Source organism: Octodon degus, unplaced genomic scaffold (genome assembly GCF_000260255.1).
Source record: "Octodon degus isolate 3935 unplaced genomic scaffold, OctDeg1.0 scaffold00017, whole genome shotgun sequence".
NCBI classification, from domain to species: Eukaryota; Metazoa; Chordata; class Mammalia; order Rodentia; family Octodontidae; genus Octodon; species Octodon degus.
The window spans coordinates 17,248,596-17,269,639 of record NW_004524593.1 but is presented as its reverse complement, the minus strand read 5'-3'; the positions used below and the strand labels follow the sequence as shown (position 1 = coordinate 17,269,639).

Below are 21,044 nucleotides of genomic sequence, written 5' to 3'. Positions count from 1 at the left end.
GCTTTTTGTCTTATTTTTCATTTTCAATGATCTTTTAATTTCTAGTATTTTATTTTCCTGTTTTCAAGGTAGCTTTATTCTATCCCGAAAGTGCATCATTTTTTTCACTTTAATAACTCTGAAAATTTACAGTACCCATTACTTCAAGTTTGTTGTCCAGTTTTGAGGATGTAAATACCCATGTTTTTTACATCTGAAAACTTTCCTCATTTACTTTTAATGCTGAGAAAATGTGGGGAGAGCAGCTTATTTTCAGGCAAAATCACTTCCTCTGCAGATGCGCCGCCCCCTCGCCCCGTGCTGCTCTTGTGAGAGCGCCCAACGTGCACGTGTGCCCAACCTGCACACATGCCCATCCAGGAATGCCAGTGGCCACAGGCTAGTTGTCAAAAGTCTCCACAGCACAAAGGCTGAGTATCTTGCTCTCAGTTTCTCAGGAGCTTCTACCTGCGCCATCACTCTGCATTCTTGGACAACAAGCTCTGCTACTTTTAGAAAGAGCAGCTTTACTCCTGTGACCTGGAGAATTAGCTGCTCCCCTTCCCTTTATGAACAGATAACACCTGAAACACCACATCATTTTTGAAGTTCCTAACACACTACATACTAATCTATAAGACTGTGTAATTAGTGCATGTGAGCAGCACACAAGGATCACAACTACCCCGGGGGTTGGCACATACACAAACACCTCAGTTCTCTCTCTTTATCCTACCTTTCTCCTTCTGGCTCCTTCCAACTCTTGGGTCCCATCCATTTGAAAAAGATCTCTCTACTTATCTCTATTCTGTGAGCTCCTATGAGTGTGTGCGCGCTCTCTCTCTCTCTCTCTATATATATATATATATATATATATATGTATACACACATACACATTACTTGAGTTTTTCATATAAAACAAACCACGCAATATTTAAACTTCTGTATGTGCTTCATTTCACTTACTGTTATGGCAAAAATTTCTTCCTATTCTGTGGGCTGTCTCTTCACTCTGTTGGTCTTTTCCTTTGCTGTACAGAACACCTTTTTAATTTGATATGATTCCATTGGTAGGCTCTCAGTATCATTTCTAGGGCCACAGAGGTTCTGTTCTTGCCTATGTCTGTCTTCTACAGTTTTACCTATTATCTTCCAGCAAGTTAAGTGTTTCATTTTAGCATGCAGATCTTTGATCCACCTTTACTTAATTTAGCACATGGTGGGAGACGGGTTTACAGACTCAGTCTTCTGCATGTGGATATCCAATTTTCCCACCATCATTTATTCAAGAGGTGATCTTGCCTCCAGAATAGATTTCTGGCCCCTGTGTAAAGATCAAATAAGCTGAATGTTCCTGAACTTGTTTCTCCTTCCTCTATTCTGTTACAATGACCCACACGCCTATTTTATCAAACTTTCTAGTAAAAATTTCCCAGCCTCCTTAAGACTGAGGCAGACCTTGAAAGCTTCAAATTTTTGCAAGAGGCTCCACGTTCCATGAAGCCATGCTTCCTGGTTTTGCTTAAAGTCACAGCACCCAGAGGCTTTATCTTGATAAATAGTATTTTAACATAAAAAAAAATACATAAATCGTAATATTTAGTACAGATACTACTACAAAGAGTTTTAATATCTGTATCCAGTACTTTTATATGCACAAAGGAGAGAGACTTACATCAGTGAATCCCATTATTTTACTGTGAACTCCAAGTACTGCGCTTAGGTTAGTATGTAGCAGCTATTCCTAACCTGCAGACCACAGAAGGCCACTTGGAATCCTCAGCCAGAGACCATGTTTCCTCCCGGAACCTGGCCTCTACTGGCAAGTCTGAAATGGTGACAATGGCTTAAAGGGAAGTTCCCCAGTCCTCAAAATGAGCACAAGGAGGGCTCAGTGATCCTCTGCTAAACAAAGTAAGGATGTGGTTCCCAGGACTTTCAGAGCTGTGTCTTGCAAAAACGAGGTGTATACTTGTAAGAGGTGAACGTGAGTTCAACTGAACACGAGAAATCTGCTTCCAAGATAAATCTAAATCTATACTCAAAGCTGCTATTTAACTTAGTGAATGTTACTATATGAAAACACAGATATATGTATGTCTGGTGTATAATAAGGCAGAGTAAAACTAGGGGAAAAAACTAAAGCATTTCTTTAAAATTTCATTTTTTAACCTAAATTAAATATATCTTTATAAAGTGCATGTTTTTGTTTGGGAGGGCTTTTTCTAAGACCAGGGATTGAACTCAGGACCTTGCACTTGCCAGACAGGTACTCACACCACTGAGCTATCTCCCTAGCCCAATACAAAGTGTTATTAATATTTTATTGAAGCTTTCTTGATGAGAAGCTATTATAAACAAGAGTTAATAAAGGTATTGAACCTTAATCCACACACACAAACCCTTTGATGCCAATACTTCAATCCATCTCAGTTATACACTCATTTGAGTAAGAACTGCCAGGGCTGTCCTGTTACTTTCTGTGCTATTATGCATGAGTGGAACTGTCACTAAAAATCCACTCAGGACCTGCCATTCAGGCCATGCCACAGCAGTCCTGGAGTGAAGGGAGTTAGCCTCTTTTCTGAGCTGTGGAGACCTGCAGACCAGAAGCCGAGGCTCCAACATACACCTCCTCTGCAGTGCAGCACAAAGAAGTCCAGCTACCTAAGTCACAGCACTTATTGGCTGCGTGAACGTTTCACTTCCTGAAACACAGCCAGATCTATTGTCAGCTATGGTTCTAAGTCATCCACACACCACGCAAGAAGCAACAAAATATACAAAAGCTTAAGATGGATACCCACTTTGATGACATGACATTAAAACTTTTATATGTACTTTTGAAAACAAAACAGGAACAAAGTGCACATACTCTCAGTAACCAAAACTATATTAGCATTTTCATGGCAGACACTGGAGTTTCAGACCTGACATAAGCAGCAAAATAAATCCACAAAAGCAAACTTTCCATAAATCAATAAAGTCACACTATTCTTTACAGAAATGCCACCAGTTAAAGAATCCTTCTGATCCACTTCTAAACTTTAGATTCATCTATGTCAGCCCCCTCCCACATTCCCTGGCCATTATTTTTATGACCCCATGACAAAGCTTACTGCTGTGCCTGTGTAAGGCCCACTCTAGCCAGTACTTTTTTCCATAAATGACTACTGTATCTTCACAGAAAGGGAAACCTAGTTTTCCCCGAATGTAGTTCCTTTAACTGGAAAGCAGTCATTCTGCACCACCTTCCCAGGGGCTTAGAGTCCCAAGAAGAAAGTTCCTCTGTCGTCTCCACTTGCCGTGTCGCAGCCCTGCCTGGACTGTCCATGCCGAGCAAGCCATCACCTTGACAGAATATTCTAGCACCGGGTCAGTGTCCTTTCACCCTCCACTATGTCCTGGGTATTACCCTGGCATGCACATATTCACAATGACGTCATGTACACTCCACAAGGACAGGCACTGATTAGTATCTGTGGGAGGTGGGCTGCAAGACCCCTCAGGATGCCAAAACCCTCCAAAGGCTCAGGGAGAGAATGGGATGGTATTTCTGTATTATCCATGCCTTCTCTCATGTACTTCAAATATAATGCTTAATGTAAGTGCTCTGTACATAGTAAAACTATACTGTTTATGGAAAAAGTCTATAGGAGGCAATAAACGATAAAGTGAATAGCTAAATTCCAAAGCATTTACTACTGTACAGTAAAAGGCACATTGCCATTAAAACCTGTTTTTTTGCCTCAAAACACTCCCTCTCACTCTACCCATGGATCAAACCCCTGCCCCATCTTACCTACTGGACTTTCTCTTCCTGTGTTCTCCATCACTTTAAAATATCACTACTCAGTTATTAAAACTAGACACTCAAAACTAAAAGTAAAATCACATCTCCAATTTTCCACATCAGTTGGAAAGTAGGTCCCTAAGTTTAGAAGGTCTATAAAATGTCTCAAACACTCATTCTGCCACTCTGCAACCAGGACCCCGCCGCCAGCCGAAGCGCACCCTGCTCTGTGGGTGCCCTGATGCACACCCCACCAGCGGGCACTGCAGCCGGCAGTGGTGCTGCTCTACAACACGGGCTCCGCCTTCCTCCTTCATCGTTCTTTCTTCAGGATCAAGTATTAACTGTACTAACCATTTTAAAATTTATTGTTATTCTCAGATATTTGAGAGCTAATGTTTAGACAGGTCTGGGCAGGTCATGTATTTTACAGATGTTTTTACTCAATAAATGAAGTTTGCCAGAAGATCACCATATACAGCACAGAAATTAAAACATGTCAAGAGAATGAAGAAATGCTGGACCACAGTTTAAAAATTTACTCATTTTACCAAAGTAACACATTTCCTGAAAAAGGTATAATTTGTATCTAGAAATAAACTTACCACCAAATATATTTGATATTCCATGTAATCAACAAAAGAAACAGCATGAGTTCCACAAAGAAAAAACAGACACATAATTGGCACAAGTTTCAGGAATATTTTTGTTTGTTAAATAAGATTCAGTTCAAACCAACCTGCCAGTGCTGGGTGACAGCATTCCACACGCCCACCTTGCCTGTGTGGCTCGTGGCCACCAGCTGGTTTCCAATGAAGAAGAGCGCATCCACAGGAACACCAAGGCTGAACACACCTTCAAGGACAAGACAGAGAGGTTAATCAGCCATCTCTTCAGAGCAAGGCAAACCTACAGTAAAACCCCACAGTGACTAACTTATACCACTCTAGTTTCTACAAATTACGTACCAGACCTGGTGGGACCCAGAAACACAAAGCTAGCAAGCTTGTGAGCAGCTGAGGAGGCTCCCAAGCAAGGGGCAGCCTGCCAGCAGCCTCACTGCTATAGCGCCTTTGCATCCAACGCTGTGTGCTCATCCCAGCTGATTATGAACACAACTAAGTAGGTTTCAAGTGAGCATGTAAAATAAAAAGGGCCCTGGGCTCCACGCCCGCACCTAAGTCAGAAATCCCACTGCATCTTAATCAAATCTGTAGGAAATGGAAAGGGCACTTGCTCATGAATCTGATATCCGGAAACCAGTAATCTGAAGACACACCTGGCAACCTCAGCTATCGAGAAGGTACATAAAAATCTAGAAGTAAGCAAAAACAAACAGAAAACTCAAATATATAGTCCTTTTATTTGACGTTTATTTTAAACCTCTTGTTTCCTAGCATTTCGGTCTCAGTTTACTTAAAATACACTATATTGGGTTTTGGGATTTAAAAACAACAATGGATACTATTCAGACTTGTAGTTTAGTAGAGAAAAAAACTGCGAATAACCAATCGCAATATAACATGAAAAGAACAGGAGATTAGACAGGTCAGCATTACCTAGAGGAGTATGGAGGCACAGTAAGGAGGTTTTGAGAATCCACCTCAGAGAAGATGTGTTCTGAGTTGGGTGTTTAAAAGGTTAGCAGGAGCTCAAAGGGGCAGTTGGGCTGGGTGAGCCCTAGGCCTCAAGTAACTCAGGGATATCACAAGGACCACAGAGCACAGCGACAGCACAAGCCAAGGACGCTCGGAGCCCCTGGCTCAGCCTGAAGCAGCGCACGTGCCCTGGAAGGGGTCAGGCCTGCACCAGGAGTCGGCAGTCTCCGTGGCCCCCAGTCCGAACGTAGCTAAGTTTGCCACCACTCCAGTCCTTATTCATCTCACCTACAAAATAGGGTCCAAGCTAAATGTCTCAAGAATTGTTTCACATTAAAAATGCTATAATCAAATTCTGGTACTCACAGAATACTGTATTATTTGAAAAACAGAGAAAGTATCTTTTTATCTCAAAACACTAGACAGTGAGTCTCACCTATAAAATACTGCTTTATACAGATCTTTGTGTTACTTCAAGTATCACTTTATCTCGAAAATAAAAGGGCCTGCCTGTCAATATGAGCAACTTTCTCAGCATGTGGTTGAGGAAAACAAGGAAATAACAAAGTCCTAACTACTCAGGCAGGGGAAGGGGGCAAATAATGACATGCAACTGCAGGGCACCCTGAAAGTATAAGCTAGGCAACTTTCTGATTTCTTTTGAATTTTGTATCAGGGCTAAGTGTTCTCTTCTGTTCAGATCTAGACAGCAGCTAGTGACAGGCCACAACGTCTCAACACTTCTTTACCCATCTTAAAAAAAAAACAGGCATGTAGCAGGAACAAAATGATATACTGCACAAGAAGAAAGAAAAAAGAGACAGGACAGGTAAGCTTTGCTAGGAATATCCTCGATATGTACCATTTAACAACACACCAATCACATTTACATAAACATACACATGAATGGACCACCTCTGCCCTGACAACGAAAAACTACACACCACACAGAAGCAGCTAAGCCCTTCAGCCAGAACTGGCTATGCAATACATCTCCCACTTCAAACAGAAAATAAGTATCCCACACTGCACACAATTCTAGGGATTGTCACATAATGGCACTTCAAGTTTGAGGTCAAACAATTTTTCAGTGCCTGTGAAGCCAACTACGTTCAGTCCCATGGCCCACATGAAAAGCAGAAATAAAAATGGGAAACAACTAACAGTGATTACTCTAGAGAAGGATGAGGTTCTGGGAAATCAAGGAAGACATTCGGAGAGGTCTCACGGAGCTTAAAGTGTCATCTGGCCCAGGGCGCAGCTCTCCTGCCCCTGCACGGGGAAGCCAGCCGTGGATAAATCACGCCAAGTGCCTGTCTTAAGGGCCACCTTGCTAGCGTGCTGCTCTGAGCAGCGAGCACTCCAGCACGCCCGGCAGCCACTGGGAGAGCTCCATCATGGAGCCACAGGCACTAACAATTTTCTTTAGGCGGTGCTGTCAATTTCCAAGAACATCTGTAACAACAAACACGTCCTTTGGAGGACATGAGCGGATTTCTACTGCAGCCTCGTCACACAGCTAGCCATCACAGCAGCCTTTGAGAACAAAGCAGAAATAGAGTTCCTTCAGTTACTGGTGTGATACAAATGCCAGCCAGAGAAGGGAAAAGACAATCACTGGACTGGTTTCTTCTTGGCATGATCACCCACGCATTTTATTTCAAAAGCCGTAATTCGGAACTTTGTTTTCTAAAGCTGTCAGGAAGGACTCCACTGCCAGCTGAGATTGAGTAAACAGCACTTTTCATCAGACTTGAAAAACCACCACAGAAGAAAACTGGACAACATGCCCGCGGCCACTATGGCAGGCACTGGGTGACCAGCAGGAGGACTTGTGAGGGGCGAAGCTCCAGAGAAGCCTGGCCTTGAGCTGGCCGAGACGAGACCCCAGTCCAGAGGAAGCAGAGGACTTGAGGCCACAATAAGGGGTCAGGTATCACACAAAAAGAAACTGCTCCACAATGCAGATGGGGCAAAACTTGCATGGGGTTTCCCTAAGGCCCTAGAAGAGGCCAAGCTGCACCTGGTCAGGGTGGGAACCCCCCAAGAATCAAGGAAAAAGAAGAGGCTGTTGTAGGGCTGAGAGCTGGAGACTCCAGAGGTCCACGCTGGCAGATGAGGCAATTCCTACTCATGGCCGGGGCGAGCCCTGGCCAAGAACCTCAGGCGCACATTCAGAACAGGCCACGGCAGACGTGCCCTAAAATGGACGCGAAGCTCACCGCTCCCTAACAAAGCACAGAGCAAAGCTCAGTAAGACCAACCGGATCCTCCATGCTGTAACTGGCTGTGGGAAGAAAGCGCCTATCTTTAAAGAAACACAGCGCATTCCGTTCTGCCCTGCCTACAGGCACATCCAACATGTACTCAAAACTTTTCAAAAATGTGAAGAGTATGTGATCCCAGATAAAAGTGTGAGATGACTCAGATACTGGAATTAGCAAACAAAAATCCAAGTCAAGCAGCTACTATGATTTAATAAAAAAGGGGTCACAATGTGGAGACAAATCTTACTAGAAAAATAAACTACTAAAATGTTATCGAAAGGTAATATTACAGCTAAAAATAAAACCTTATTAAATGAGACTGACAGCACATTACACCAGGAAATAGGTAAAAATTATTATTCAAGACCTATCAATAAAAACTTATCCACACAGAGAAGACAATGGGGGACACAGGGAGCGGGCTGCAATGGGAAGGTGGCCTCAGGTAAGAGCAGGGACCTCACCCTCAAGCCTAAGTGGGACGGAAGGGCGGGAAGACACGGCCACCAGCAAGTGAGAACACCACAGCCACTGTGTGGCCAGGCTTCAGCTGGAGCAACGCTGTGTTCAGATGCTCCCGTGTTCTCAACCACAGCGAGTGTCCCCCTTCCAGACCAGTCTTCTCACATCTCGTATTCTTTTTACTACTGAACCCCGGAAAGGAAGAGCAGCAGTTCAAGTTCACTTTTTGTCCAGGTTAGTTTGCACACCGTGAACCAAGCTCTTTCAGAAAATACACAAAGCACTACACACAGCAGAGAAGTGAGGCATGAGCAGGTCCTCCTACCAATCTCACTTCCGCTGCCCCCGTCCTGAACGCTCCACAGGATGATGCTGCTCTCCGAGGCAACGGCCACCATTTTGTCTTTGTCGCCATGAGGACCCCCAACCACCTTGGCATTCAAAGCCACGCGCTCAATAGTCCAGTCTAGGTAAGGGCTTGTGAACACCTGCTGCCATCCTGAGGACTCTTTGATTCTGTGAAGACAGGAATAGAAGTAGACTCAGCAGCCCAGGTGCACCACCCCAAAGGAAGAAAAGCAATGTGCCAAAAAACTCAGCTGCAACAACCAACCCTTCAGTTACTAAATACAAAATTTTCTTGACATATTATCAAAGCCCAAATAGTATCACTAATACATTTACATAGTTAGGACACATAATCACTTAGAGAGAAATTATTTCTCCAAAGAAAAATTTAAGCAAATGGTCCAAATCACTTTAAAAATTTTAAAGTGATTTAAATCTTTAAAAAGATTTTACCTTTCATGTTTCTTTTAAAAATCACTGGCATCACAGGCAGGCAACAAAAACCAGACTTTTTTTTTCCAATTTGTAACCAGTATTTTTTGTTACCACTACTAAATAAAATGACAGAGAAATCTGATTTGTGTTTTAGATGACAGCTTATTCAAGCAAGCTAAGAAAAGTACCATAGGCACTCCAAAACCTAAAAACAATTAAATGAAGAAAAGCGGCTTTGCAAACCTTTTTCTGCAGATGAGTATTTTTGTTTTGTTTTGGTTTTGGTATCAGGGATCAAACTCAGGATTGTACTCGCCAGTCAGGCGTTTATGCCACTGAGCTATCTCCCCAGCTGCAGAAGGGTTTTTAATGGTTTAACTGATGCCTTTAAATTCAATGAGATGATTTATATATAATGATCAGAACAGTTAGCTACCCACTTAGAAAAAATAAAATAAATACTTAAGCCCCACACCATGTATAAACAAGACAATTCCTATCGAGGGATGATCCAATCTAAAATAAAAGCTGGAGGATCTTGCGCAGCTGCCCTGTTAGCAGGAGTAACACTGTCACAGCCTCACAGGACGAGGGGATATTAACACAAGGCCTCCTTTATGCACAAACTCCGTGAGCCCACATGAAAGGCACACATGCAGGTATTTGCTGTACTAAAGCTTTTTACTTACTACTACAAAATCTTTAGGGAAAACAACTTAAGAGTACTCTCTGAAAACACTTCCCCTGTATGGTTTCTTTCCTTTAAAATCATTTATTGCCACTGCACTGGGTGATTTAGCTCACTGTGAGGAAACACAGCATGCCTGCCTGCACCACCCTCCAGTCATAGTTCATGCTATCTGGAAAATAGGTCAAGTATGTGAAGGCTACTGACAATATTTACCAAATTACGTGAAAAGTACAAGCAAACCAAGTCTTATCCACACGACATAGAAGGGGGTGAAATATTAAGGAGAAAAACTCAATGACTAAAGCATTGGGCTCGTCACAAAAAATATAAAATCACAATTAGTGAATTTCCTCTAAAATTCAGAAAGGCTTGCCCTGGCATGGCACAATACCTGTAGCACACAGCGAAGTGAGCGTACGCGGCCACGATCCAGTTGTGATGTCCAGCTACTATTAGCACCTTTCGTGGATCCACAGGAAATCCTGTTGGTTTCAGAAAAAGAAATGCTTCCCGTTCTAGAACAGCTGGCAAGTTTGGGCCCCAAGCCAAGCATTTGCTGCCTATGTCCACTAGTAAGCTCAGCTCAAACAGGCCAACACTCGTCTGGGCCAAACTGTCCCCCACATTTTCTCACTCACTATCTGACTCATACTGCATGAAATTTGAATTAGCAAACCACTGTTCTAACAATTCAGGGCAAACAGAAAGTCACACAGTATTTTAAATAAAAAACATTAAATGAGACTTTTCAAGATATAAATGATAAATTTGGATTTTAAAAATTTGGGCACAAATTATATATTTAAAAACAATTACTCAATACCACCAAGAGGGGATAAGAAGATAGCTCAGTAGAATAAGCACCCACCTAGCAAGTGCAAGGTCCTGAGTTCAATCCCCAGTACCACAAAAAACAAAACAAAAAAACAGCAATACCACCAACAAGTAAAATCGCTCGCGGTTCCTTTCCTCCTCTGTCCTCTGTGCTTACCCAGCCTGATCGCCTCTTCCCCAGCCGTGGAGAGAACGGGCTGTGTGCCATTTCCCCGGGCTTCACCTTCGACAGAGTTCAGTCCGTTCCTGGAGTCAGCAGCAGATCTAGTAGTGTTGTTTATTTTACGGCTGGGAATACCTACAAAGGGAAGAAGACAACAAATTCACTTCTAAGTTAGCCTTAGAAAAAGCAAAGAGACCACTGTAGATCACACTTCGACTAAGAAACAAAATATGAACTGCATTATATCTCAAGTAGATCTTTTATACAGCAATTTACTGCAAATAGTTAATTATAATAAAACAGTACAAAATCAAAATAAAAAATAAAATGAAAAGGCCTTTCTGGTATTGGCCCTATTTTTTATAATAAGTGAATTGCTCACACTGCTCCGACTTCCCTAGCTCCGGGCTCCTGAATCAGAGACTACCAGGTGAGTCTGTCGGTGGGGGGTTATGCCTGCAGGCGTGGTGACTACGCAAGCCCTCAGTGCCAATCTAGGTGCTTCATGACCATTTCTTCCTGCTCAGATGCATCTTCTTTCAGCACAGGAGCTTCTTAAAAAGTGAAATCTTGGCTCAGCAGCCACTCAGGTAGAACCGCTCTCACTCAAGCAGAATAAGTGACACTATGCATCTCTGCCCAGGTCATGGGTGACAGAGAAAGAATTCTGACAACAGTGCTCTTGCAGGTAGCAAACTGCGGAACACAAGAAAGGAAAACTCTCAGCAAAGACACAGACCTAGAGGCAGCCCTGCTTTTACGCGGCTGCAGCGGCAAGGTCAGAAGCTGGCTCAGGGTACCACTATCTCCTGCTCTCTAGTCCTGCTCTGTACCATGAGGTGTGATACGTTAACGTTTTTAAAAAAATGAAGATCTGACTATTTCCAGCTTTATAAATAAGAAATACAAAAATCAAGAGTTTTTCTTATTCATACTTAATGATACAAAATAATCTGTAAAAGGACTAAGTAAAATGGAAGTCAAAATACCTGGCGGGGGCAAATAGCCGTGGAAAAGCACGCTGCCGCAGGACGAACGCTCCAGTTCCTCGCACAAGAGAAGCCTTCGCACTAAGAACATTTCAAAGTGAACATGTAACACATAGAAAAACAAGGCTCCATTTTTATTTTCTTCAGTTAAAGAGGATAAGCAAAGAAAAACAAGACATTTAAGTTCAAGAAGAGTTGACAACATCTTTTTGCTACGAAAATCCACAAAAACTAAGCAATGAACTACTCCACAAATTACTTTCAGCCTGATATAGAACACTTTTCATTTGGGCAAGTTCATTTTACAGAGTCCAACCATAAACACAAAATAGTGAGAATACATAAATACCTAATGGCGTGATTCCATAAAACTCTGCTTCGTGCCTGAGAACATTAATGCTGACGCCCCTACAAAGGAACAAATGAAGGATGTCAGTCTTCTCACACTGGTGACTTGGGTCGCAGTCAGAGGCCATCACGAAAAGCAGTAGGCTCTTCTATGAACAAAGCTGTAAGGCTTTTCTCCACTATTTCTAACACTTAATCACTGGAAAAGTGTCAATAAATACGACATGTGAACAATACTGCAATGCCTACGGAACAACCTTTCACGCACAGATGAACAGACTAAGTAAATGAAAGGTCAAGGCAAAGGGCTAAACAAATGAATTAGGAAGAAGTATCTGACACCGGGACAGAAATCATTCTTTTATGGTATTACGTTCAGTTTTTATCATAATTACTTAGATACATAAATTCCCCCATCATTCTATATACTCCCCATAAACTCAATCTATTTTTGATCTAGTTTTGCATAGTTTGTTCCTAGCACAATGCTTACAAAAGTCATGTAACAATTATTTTATGAATGAATCAAAAATAAACAAATAGTAAAAAACTCATTTTAGCAAGGCTACATGAAAACAGCAATGATTCATTTCAAATTTCAGTTATCCTCTGCTCAGAAACATAGACAATTGCGATGTCACATTGGTTTACATTGTTTTGGAGAATTTCTGACTGCACAAGTGCCTGGACAAGCCCAACAGCAGTGCTGGCTAATTATAAGGTACTCCAGGACACGAAGTGACACTTTCTGAGGAGCTCCTGCCTCCGGGGAGGACGGGCTAACAAATGTGGTTATTATGACACAGTGTGATACAGTATGCAATTAATAGGACATGGGTATATGGGCTTTTTTTCAAATTCCTTCCCATCTTCCTATATAAAGTACATCAAAATTTAAATCCGCCAGGCTTCCTTAACTGATAACAAGGAGTCATTTGTAAGAGGAGCAGTCAGTAATTATGCATATTTAAATTAATTCCACTTTATGATTGATGGAACTGCAGATTAGTCACAGGACACTGACCAAATGTAAACTTCTTTACCAAATGAGATGGATAAAAATAATCTTCCCCAAGAAATAATTAACAATCTACTTCCCACCTCTAACCAAAACCAAAAGCCCTAACAAACTCTCTTACTCTTTTAAGTATCTGTTTTGCATGTATTATACTTAATGTTTAACCTGCAACAGGGAATGCACCAGGCTTCTCAATCTCTGCCCTCAAGGGGTTCCCTCTATTGAACGTAAGTCAAAAATAGAAAGTTATAAAGAAGCTGCTAAAATAAGTAGCAAATTTCTAAGAGTTGAAACTAAAAACATAATAAAGGATCCTTCATGAAAGTTTATCAGGAATATATAAAATAAAAAACTCCAAGTTATAACTCCCTCACAGGAACACAAAGTGTAAGTGAATATGGCACAGCGAACGAAACAGTTTAAAGTTGTTCATGTACACACACTCACACAAATACACACTTACAAAATGTAGTGGGCTCTTAGCATGCAGCGAGTACAGTGCTGGATGGCGGGGATAAACCGTGCCACTGCAATTTAAAGTCTCATGGAGCGAGAACACCAGAAAATGAGTAACTCCAGTAAGTGACACGACAGGACATGGGGCAATGTTGTGACACTGTGCTCAGTAGGCAGCAAAGATCACCAGAGCAGTCAGGTGAGCAGAACCAGGAGGGGCCCCATGTATTGTTGGAGCTCAGCTGGAGAGATTATGGATGGAGCGACAGATGGGATCACACCCCAAACCCTAGAGGCCAGTCCCACGTGACATATTAAAGAAGGATGTTATGCAGAGTGTAGCCTGGTGAGGCTCACAGTTCTAGGAGATATCTTTGGCTGCAATGAGAAAACGGAGGGAAGGTGGGAGTGGGGGATGGGGGGCTCCTAAAAAGCTGCTGGAAAGCTACGAAGGATGAGACCATGGAGGGCTGCATCCATGAGACTAAGACTGAGGAAATTCAATCAAAAAACAGCAAATACTGCACGTGCTCACTCATTTGTGGGCACTAACAAAGCTGATCCCACAGACACAGTGAACAGAAAAGAGGCTGTAAGAGGCTAATAAGGGATGGGGGGAGGAGAAGGTGGAAGAGGGAACAGGTAGTAAAACAGATGAAAGAATAGAGGCAACATTTATGGCACAATGAGACAACCCTTGTATACAACTGATGTTCACACTGCAAAATCTGCAGCACATAAGGGCTTCAAGGTTCCCAATACACAGACAGGGTCGGGCCTGAGGAGATGGGACATGCAAATCACCCTAAGTTACTCACTGCACATGCACGTGCGTAGCACGTTACAACACTGTACCCACACGTAGGTACAAATACTCTAAGGCAATTAAAAATAAACACAGTCTGGAGGAAATCCTTTTTTCTTCCTAAACTGTACTATAAAGACACAGCTAGGAACAAGAACTTGCACTGAAGAGGACACATCCCTTACCTTAAATCTAGTTCTTTTGTCCGAAGAAAATTTAAAATGGGTGCAAATGCTGCCGGGTCTCTATCAATAAATATCTGTAAGTGAAGAATCGCGTTACTCTCAAACTGAATTTCACCTTTTACCATAATGTAACTCCAACAAGGAACAGTAACACTCCACTCTTAATTGTAATGTTTCTAGAGCTGGACTTAGGAGTGTGCAGTTAGTGCACCTCTCGCCCCTTCTCCCCTGGAAAGTATTATGTATCTGTATTTTAATGAGCAGGGAAGCTTATTTAATAAGCCAGATTTCTCATTTTTATTAATATTTTTGAGAAAGGTGATACCTGAGACATTTTTATCTGAAATATTCTAGAGTACCTTGAAAACATTATGAATAAATAAACACTTATATTGGCAAATCATTCATTACTGCTGACTTTGTGACTTACATAATTTATAAGTCATTAAAGCAGCAAAGCTATTTATCTATTTATTTATTTATTTATGACAGGATGATGGTCACTGAGCCATATCCTCACTTGTTTTCATTTTGAAACACAGTCTTGCTAAGTCCCTAAGTCACCCAGGCTGGCCTCGAACCTGCAAACCTCCTGCCTCAGCCTCCCAGGCGCTGGAATGAAAGCCGTGGGCCACCAGGCTAGGCACTACAGTGCACATCTATAACATACTCAAGGTGATCAAAATTGCAAGTGCTGCACACTACTGCCAACTCTGGACAAGAGGATCATTCTCATATTTCTACAGGTACAATCTTACCATCTCGATTTCTTCAAAAGCCAAGAGAGGGTAATGATAATAATTTTCAAAAAATTTTAAAGAATAACAAATTCAGCATCATAGAATACATAAGGAGAAAAACAAGATGCTTTAAAATGTGAAATACAGGGGCTGGAGAGATAGCTCAGCAGTCTAAGCAGCTGCCTGGCAAGCACAAGGACCCAAGTTCGATCCCCGGTACCACATGCTCTGCAGCTGTGCTGGCCACTGAAATGGGGCGAGGTGGCACACAACTGTAACCCCAGAGCTGGGGAGGCTGAAACAGGAGGATCACTACAAATCTCAGCTGCATAGCATGACCCTATGCCAAATAATTTTTTTTTTTTTTAGTCTGAAATGCAAAACTGGAGTGTGTGCTGCACTGAAGCAATTAAAAGGGCTCCTAAAAGGCAGCCCATTCAAAGCTATATAAGTCAGTCTGCTGCACAGGTGGTCAGCCGCCCCCCAGTGCTGGAGATCACCACCTCGCCTCACACACACCAGGCAGGTCCCCAAATGCTGACCCACGCCCTTGCCTAAGAAAGCTCTGTAGACTACAGTCAGCTAAGCACATGTAGGTATATATATAAGTATATATATATATACACCTACATATTCTTTCATTCATTGAAATTCTTGTTTTATTAAAAAGGGCCAAGCAGAAATTAAAGACTCAGATTTATAAATTAAGTTACTGTTGCTGATTTTTAAAATAATCTCATGGGGACTGGTCTACTTTGCTACTTATTTTATCTGTAGATCTTACCATAACAAGTAACAATGATCACTTTGTTACCTTCACACCAAACACCTTTTGACCCAGCACTCTAATAACACTGGTCATTATATACTGGTACACACATCATAACTGTAAAAATCCATAGACTATCTTTTATCGAAACTTTAGAAAACTTTACCTTTCCTTACTGTAGTACTGTAGTTAAAGTTCACAGGTTAAAAATGTAGGATTCCACTTATCTGCAGCCTCTTATGACTCTAATATCAAAATATTCTAGTGCTTACATGTGTCCACTTATTGAACACCGTTCCTCTACTACCAAAGTAAGCTCATGTCCTACAGTCTCTCGTCATGAAAATGTAAGCTGCCGTACGCAGCACTTCTCACTGAGGTAGAAATACAGAGTCTACCCCACCCCTGCAGCCCTTAGCAAAGCATCAGCCTCTCGGCTCCACGGAGCACCGACCACCCTGGCTTGGCACGCACATCAACACCACTTTGTACTTACAGCACCAGTTTCATCCCGAAGTGTTGAGATTCTCCCGCTCAGCAAACTAGACGTAATTATTAACAAGCTAGAGTTAGTTTTTAATGTCTGAGCATGAATAAATGACTTAATTCTTTACCAACTGTCAAAGGCTAATAAAAGTGAATCTTCTATATTTTACACAAAAAGTTTCTATTTTAAAAATTTAACTTTTGATCCAAAATTTAAAAAACTTAACTGACAAGAGAAATTCTTATTTTGATAAATAATCAAAGGTAGAGGAGCATAATAATATAATAAATTACCTGGAAAAAAAAGAATCTGGAATCCACATAAGAGTTTGTCTTGAGGTACTGAATCTGCAATTGAGAATGATCTGATGTTATAATGAGAATGTCTTTAAATTTCAATATGAACTTTCTTTAATGTGCTGGCTAGTGATCCACAACATGTTGCATAGTTAACAGCTCTATCAATTATATTTACTATATTTACATTTTACTCCTTTCAATTAATTCAGAGGTAAGATTATTTAAGGGCTCTTAGCAAATCAAACAATTCTCTATTATATAATGCTTCCAAAAACATAGCTTCCCAGCACACCAACCTGCTGAAAAATAAACCACTGGCCCCTCCTGCCAAATCTCAACTCAGGGTTGCTACACAAAGCTACCTTCAGGTTCAGCTCCACCGCTCCAAGGGCGGTTTTCCTCCCCTAGAAGAACAGTGGCCCCTACTTCCCCCAAACCATTCACATTCACTGTCATTTGGTATCTTTATCCCAGTTGGGTCACCCTAGTTGTGTCCAATAACCCAAGTCCTAGGCATCTTAGTATCACTCGGGCTTCCTCCTCTGTAATAGCTTTTCCAAATGAACTACCCTACATTAGCTCTTCAGAGGTCCGTATTAATCCCATGTAAATTATGCTTCTGCCTCCATATTTACGTAAGTCTTAGGTGACTGCAGCAGCTTCATTCATTCATTCAAAAGTTACTCAGGAGAGACAGCAATGTTCTGGGATCAACTCTAATTTGCTCAAGTCTGCTCATCACCAGGAGGATCTTTACCAAAGTGTAGCGTAACAGAGGGGGACAACAAATCAAAAGCTCTGGTAAACCAACAAGGCCAAGAAAGGAGCACTGCACAGTGCTTACCCCTGCAGGCCTTGCCCAGGCATCTTCCCCAAAGGTGGCACTGTAAAGCACAAGGGTACCTCACAGAGGTGACCGGGCCTCCAGCTTCATTCCACACTACTCTGGCAGTGCACATCTCTCCAAACCTATGTGTGTCTCCCACTTAAACCAGACAAGGTGGCTGCCGTGACCCTGGCCGCCACATGGCACCACCAGGTGCTCAGGGAGCGAGCGGTGAACACTGCACCTCTCCAGTGTCTGCCACCAGCTGACACAGCAAGTGGGAACCAACCCAGTCCAGCATCAAATTCCAAACTTCACTCCATTTCCCCTTCTCGTGTTCCAGGAGATGAGCACACAAAGGTGGCCAATGGTCAGAGCAGCGGCTGAGAGTGCTGGCTCCTCACTGGAGGTTCACCCATGTGCCTGGGATAGGAGACTGAGAACAGCTTCCATCTGGTAGTGAATGGCCTAGTCCTTAAATACCTACGTGTCCACCTGCCATGCTTATTTTCAGGAAAGCATCACATACATATGTGTGTTGCACACACACACACACACACACATATATATATATATATATATCTGAAAGTGAAGAGTTTGTTCCCTATAATGCCTGACACCTACTCCATACCCAATAAATTATCTGTTGAAACTTAGGTGTGCTAACCAGAATACATTCTACATTCAGGTAAATACCTTCACCAACACTGAGACAATGATTCTGGGCCTCCTGCAGTTACAACACAGCATTTCCAAAGTAAAGTGTTAACAACAGTTATCACTAACCTTCTCATTCCATGAAACATCTAGTACTATCGATCTCAGGATTAAAAAGTACCTATTATAGCTTTATTCTGCATTTAAAGGCAATTCTCTATGATCAGCAAACATGCTTTCCAGTCATGAAAAATTACCTCAGCTTCCATCTAAAAATTTATGATCCACAAGGAAAAGGATTTCTCATTGACTTACTAAAGCAAAGACACTGAAATGATTTATTCATTGCAGACATCTGTATGTAAAGTTCTACAAGAGGAACCTTAGAGAAACGGATAAAAGAAGTGGTTTTAAGCAGTTCTTATACCCATTAATTCTGATTAAAGAGCCAAATGGCTTACATAAGAAAATATCAAAATGAAAAGTAAGTCATATTAGTCACATACAACTGACTTGGTCAGTCAAATAAAAGAAAATCAGTCACTAATAAGCTGAAGGACTCTAGGATCCACAGTAAGAAAGATTCACTTCACACTGGAAGCCAATCAAATTAATTACCACAAAGGTAGTTTATAACTTTTCACCTTTTTTATACTGCTTATTCAGCAAACTGTTTCCCAAATAATTCCAATCACATGTCATGAAAATTAAACAAATGTGCTTAAGGTTATATTAATCAATTTAGTAAATTAATCAGTATTTGGGGGTGAATTTAGTTCTGGGCAACTTCTGGGCAAGGTTCAATTGAACTTCCACCAATGGGTTTTTTTTTTCCGTCTGTTTTTGAGCCAAAGAAGGGAAAATAAGAGGGGTGGGGGACCTCAAATACCTTATCTCCAAATGTGAGTCCCTGATTACAAATATAACTTCAAGAAGCTGAAAGGTTTACAGTTACACATAACAAATGTAATTCTTTGCAACACACATAGGCCCTTTCAGCCCTTATCTCAGATACACAATGTGGCAAGCAGAGGGTCCTGGGCAGCAGGGCCCCAGCACACCCAGTGCGCTCCCTGCCACCTACCTCCCCCCAATCAGCCTGAGAGCCACAGAATCAAAATTGTCATTCTGCAGTATTACCACTGATAACGCAGTAAACCTGTGCACAGCACGTTTATCACTTCAAGTTCCTGTATCAGGCCTAGAGCAGTGACGCCATCGAGGTCCTATCTGCCGTGACTGCCGCACGCATGCAGCCCCTACACCTGTTGCCCCCCCAAACCTGGCACCACAGCGCCCTGTCCACTGCTGCAGGGCCTCTAGCCATCCCCACAACAAAACTATTCACAAGTTGAATCAGTGGGTTCTTGCACTTACTTTCTTCTTGCATGAAGCATTTACGAATTCTACATGAAACCACATCTTCTAGGCTCTCTGAATCAGTATCAAAAGAATCTTAAAAATTCATTATTTCTGTAATTCTTCTGATTATGTCCACTCTGTTCTCCGGGCAGAAAAAGGGTCTTGCCCGCAGCAGGGCTTCTCGCTGTTCTCTCCCTGCCTGCAGAGCTGCAGGCCCCACAGCTGCTTCCCACTGGCAACTCCTGGTCACAACAGCGCGTTCCCCCTCACAATGACCTGAGCGCCGGTGTCCGGCTGGGTCTTACACGGCGGGCAGATGACCTCTACGTCTTTCCTAAAGAAGCTATAAAATGCTGCCAGACTAGGATCCAAAGCAAACTCAGAAAATGTTCACACGGCCCCTGGAGTCAGGTGCTGTTTTCTACAGGCCCTGTCTTAGGATTCTAGCAATTCTCAAGTTCCATTTTTTCCTTCTGTCATCCCTAACAACTTGTATCTAAGTTGCTCAAACCAGTAATACACTTATAATCTCACTTTATATTTTCACTGTTATTACTTGGAAAAATGCAAAACCTGTTAAGATCAAGTTCTGCAATTAAGGCAAACTAAAATGTTACAGTGCCTTCCAATATTTAAAAATTTGAACTGAATTCTGCAGTCATTTCCATGACTTCACTCATGAAGCTATCCACTTTCTGTAAGCAATGTTTAATGTTTAACATAACAATGTATGTCATTTTTAAAAGCTTGAAAAGAAATACTGTCCACAATCAATAGCAATTAGAAACCAGCGGAGGGATTTTAAACATTTACAACGCTACTTTACTCAACACACACTGTCAGTCTAGTCCAGTGGTGTATAAAATGTGGTCATCCAGTTACCTTCAGTATTTTCACGTGGGGCCCGAGAAGATAGCTCAGTAGCATAAGCGCTTGCCTGGTAAGTGCAGGGTCCTGAGTTCAATCCCCGGTACCGCAAAATAATAATAATAATTATTATTATTATTATTTCACGTGATTTTAAGGAAAAACTCAGTGGAAAATATAACCTTCCTATCTACATAGCAGCAACAATGTTGCAACTACTCAAAACTTTCAAGTTTTGCTTTGAAGAATGTGGCGGTACGAAATAAGCCCTTCGGACGTCCGACTCTGCTGGGCAAATTCTCTGGCGCGGGCACAAAGCTACTACATTCTCAGGACCACAGCGTTTCACATTTTTGTATTGCTGTGGCTTACACTGCTCTCAACTTGCATTTTTTAAAATACGGAGTAAACAATCTTAAAACCTAGCATATCATGGAAGCACGCATAATCTTCAGCCCTTAGCTGCCTATCTTCTAGCATGTGTAAAACTCGGCCTCCTCCAACCGGAGCCGGCAAACTCCCTTTTCCGAGAACAGTGACTCACGAGTCCGGTCCACTCCACGAAAGCTGACTTTCCCCCAACAAGCCTAATACAAGGGGGCGGGCCGCAACGGCCGGGGAGAGCACGCAGAGGCGCCCCGAGCAGCCCAGCGCTGCGGGGAGCCC

General features: G+C 42.1%; 1 protein-coding gene across 1 annotated transcript in view; it reads right to left on the bottom strand.

Moving 5' to 3' along the window:
* The window catches only part of Kctd3 (potassium channel tetramerization domain containing 3), a 35,061-nt gene extending 18,350 nt beyond the window's left edge, over positions 1-16,711 (bottom strand). The window contains exons 1-9 of the mRNA XM_012513748.2: positions 16,661-16,711; positions 16,377-16,422; positions 14,372-14,445; positions 11,909-11,967; positions 11,560-11,640; positions 10,565-10,705; positions 9,965-10,055; positions 8,425-8,615; positions 4,512-4,627 (exon numbers count right to left, since the gene is read on the bottom strand). Of these exons, the coding sequence (XP_012369202.1) occupies positions 4,512-4,627; positions 8,425-8,615; positions 9,965-10,055; positions 10,565-10,705; positions 11,560-11,640; positions 11,909-11,967; positions 14,372-14,445; positions 16,377-16,422; positions 16,661-16,689 (828 nt within the window). The 5' untranslated portion in view covers positions 16,690-16,711. The remainder of the gene's footprint in view (positions 1-4,511; positions 4,628-8,424; positions 8,616-9,964; positions 10,056-10,564; positions 10,706-11,559; positions 11,641-11,908; positions 11,968-14,371; positions 14,446-16,376; positions 16,423-16,660) is intronic.
* Positions 16,712-21,044: the final 4,333 nt, after the last annotated feature.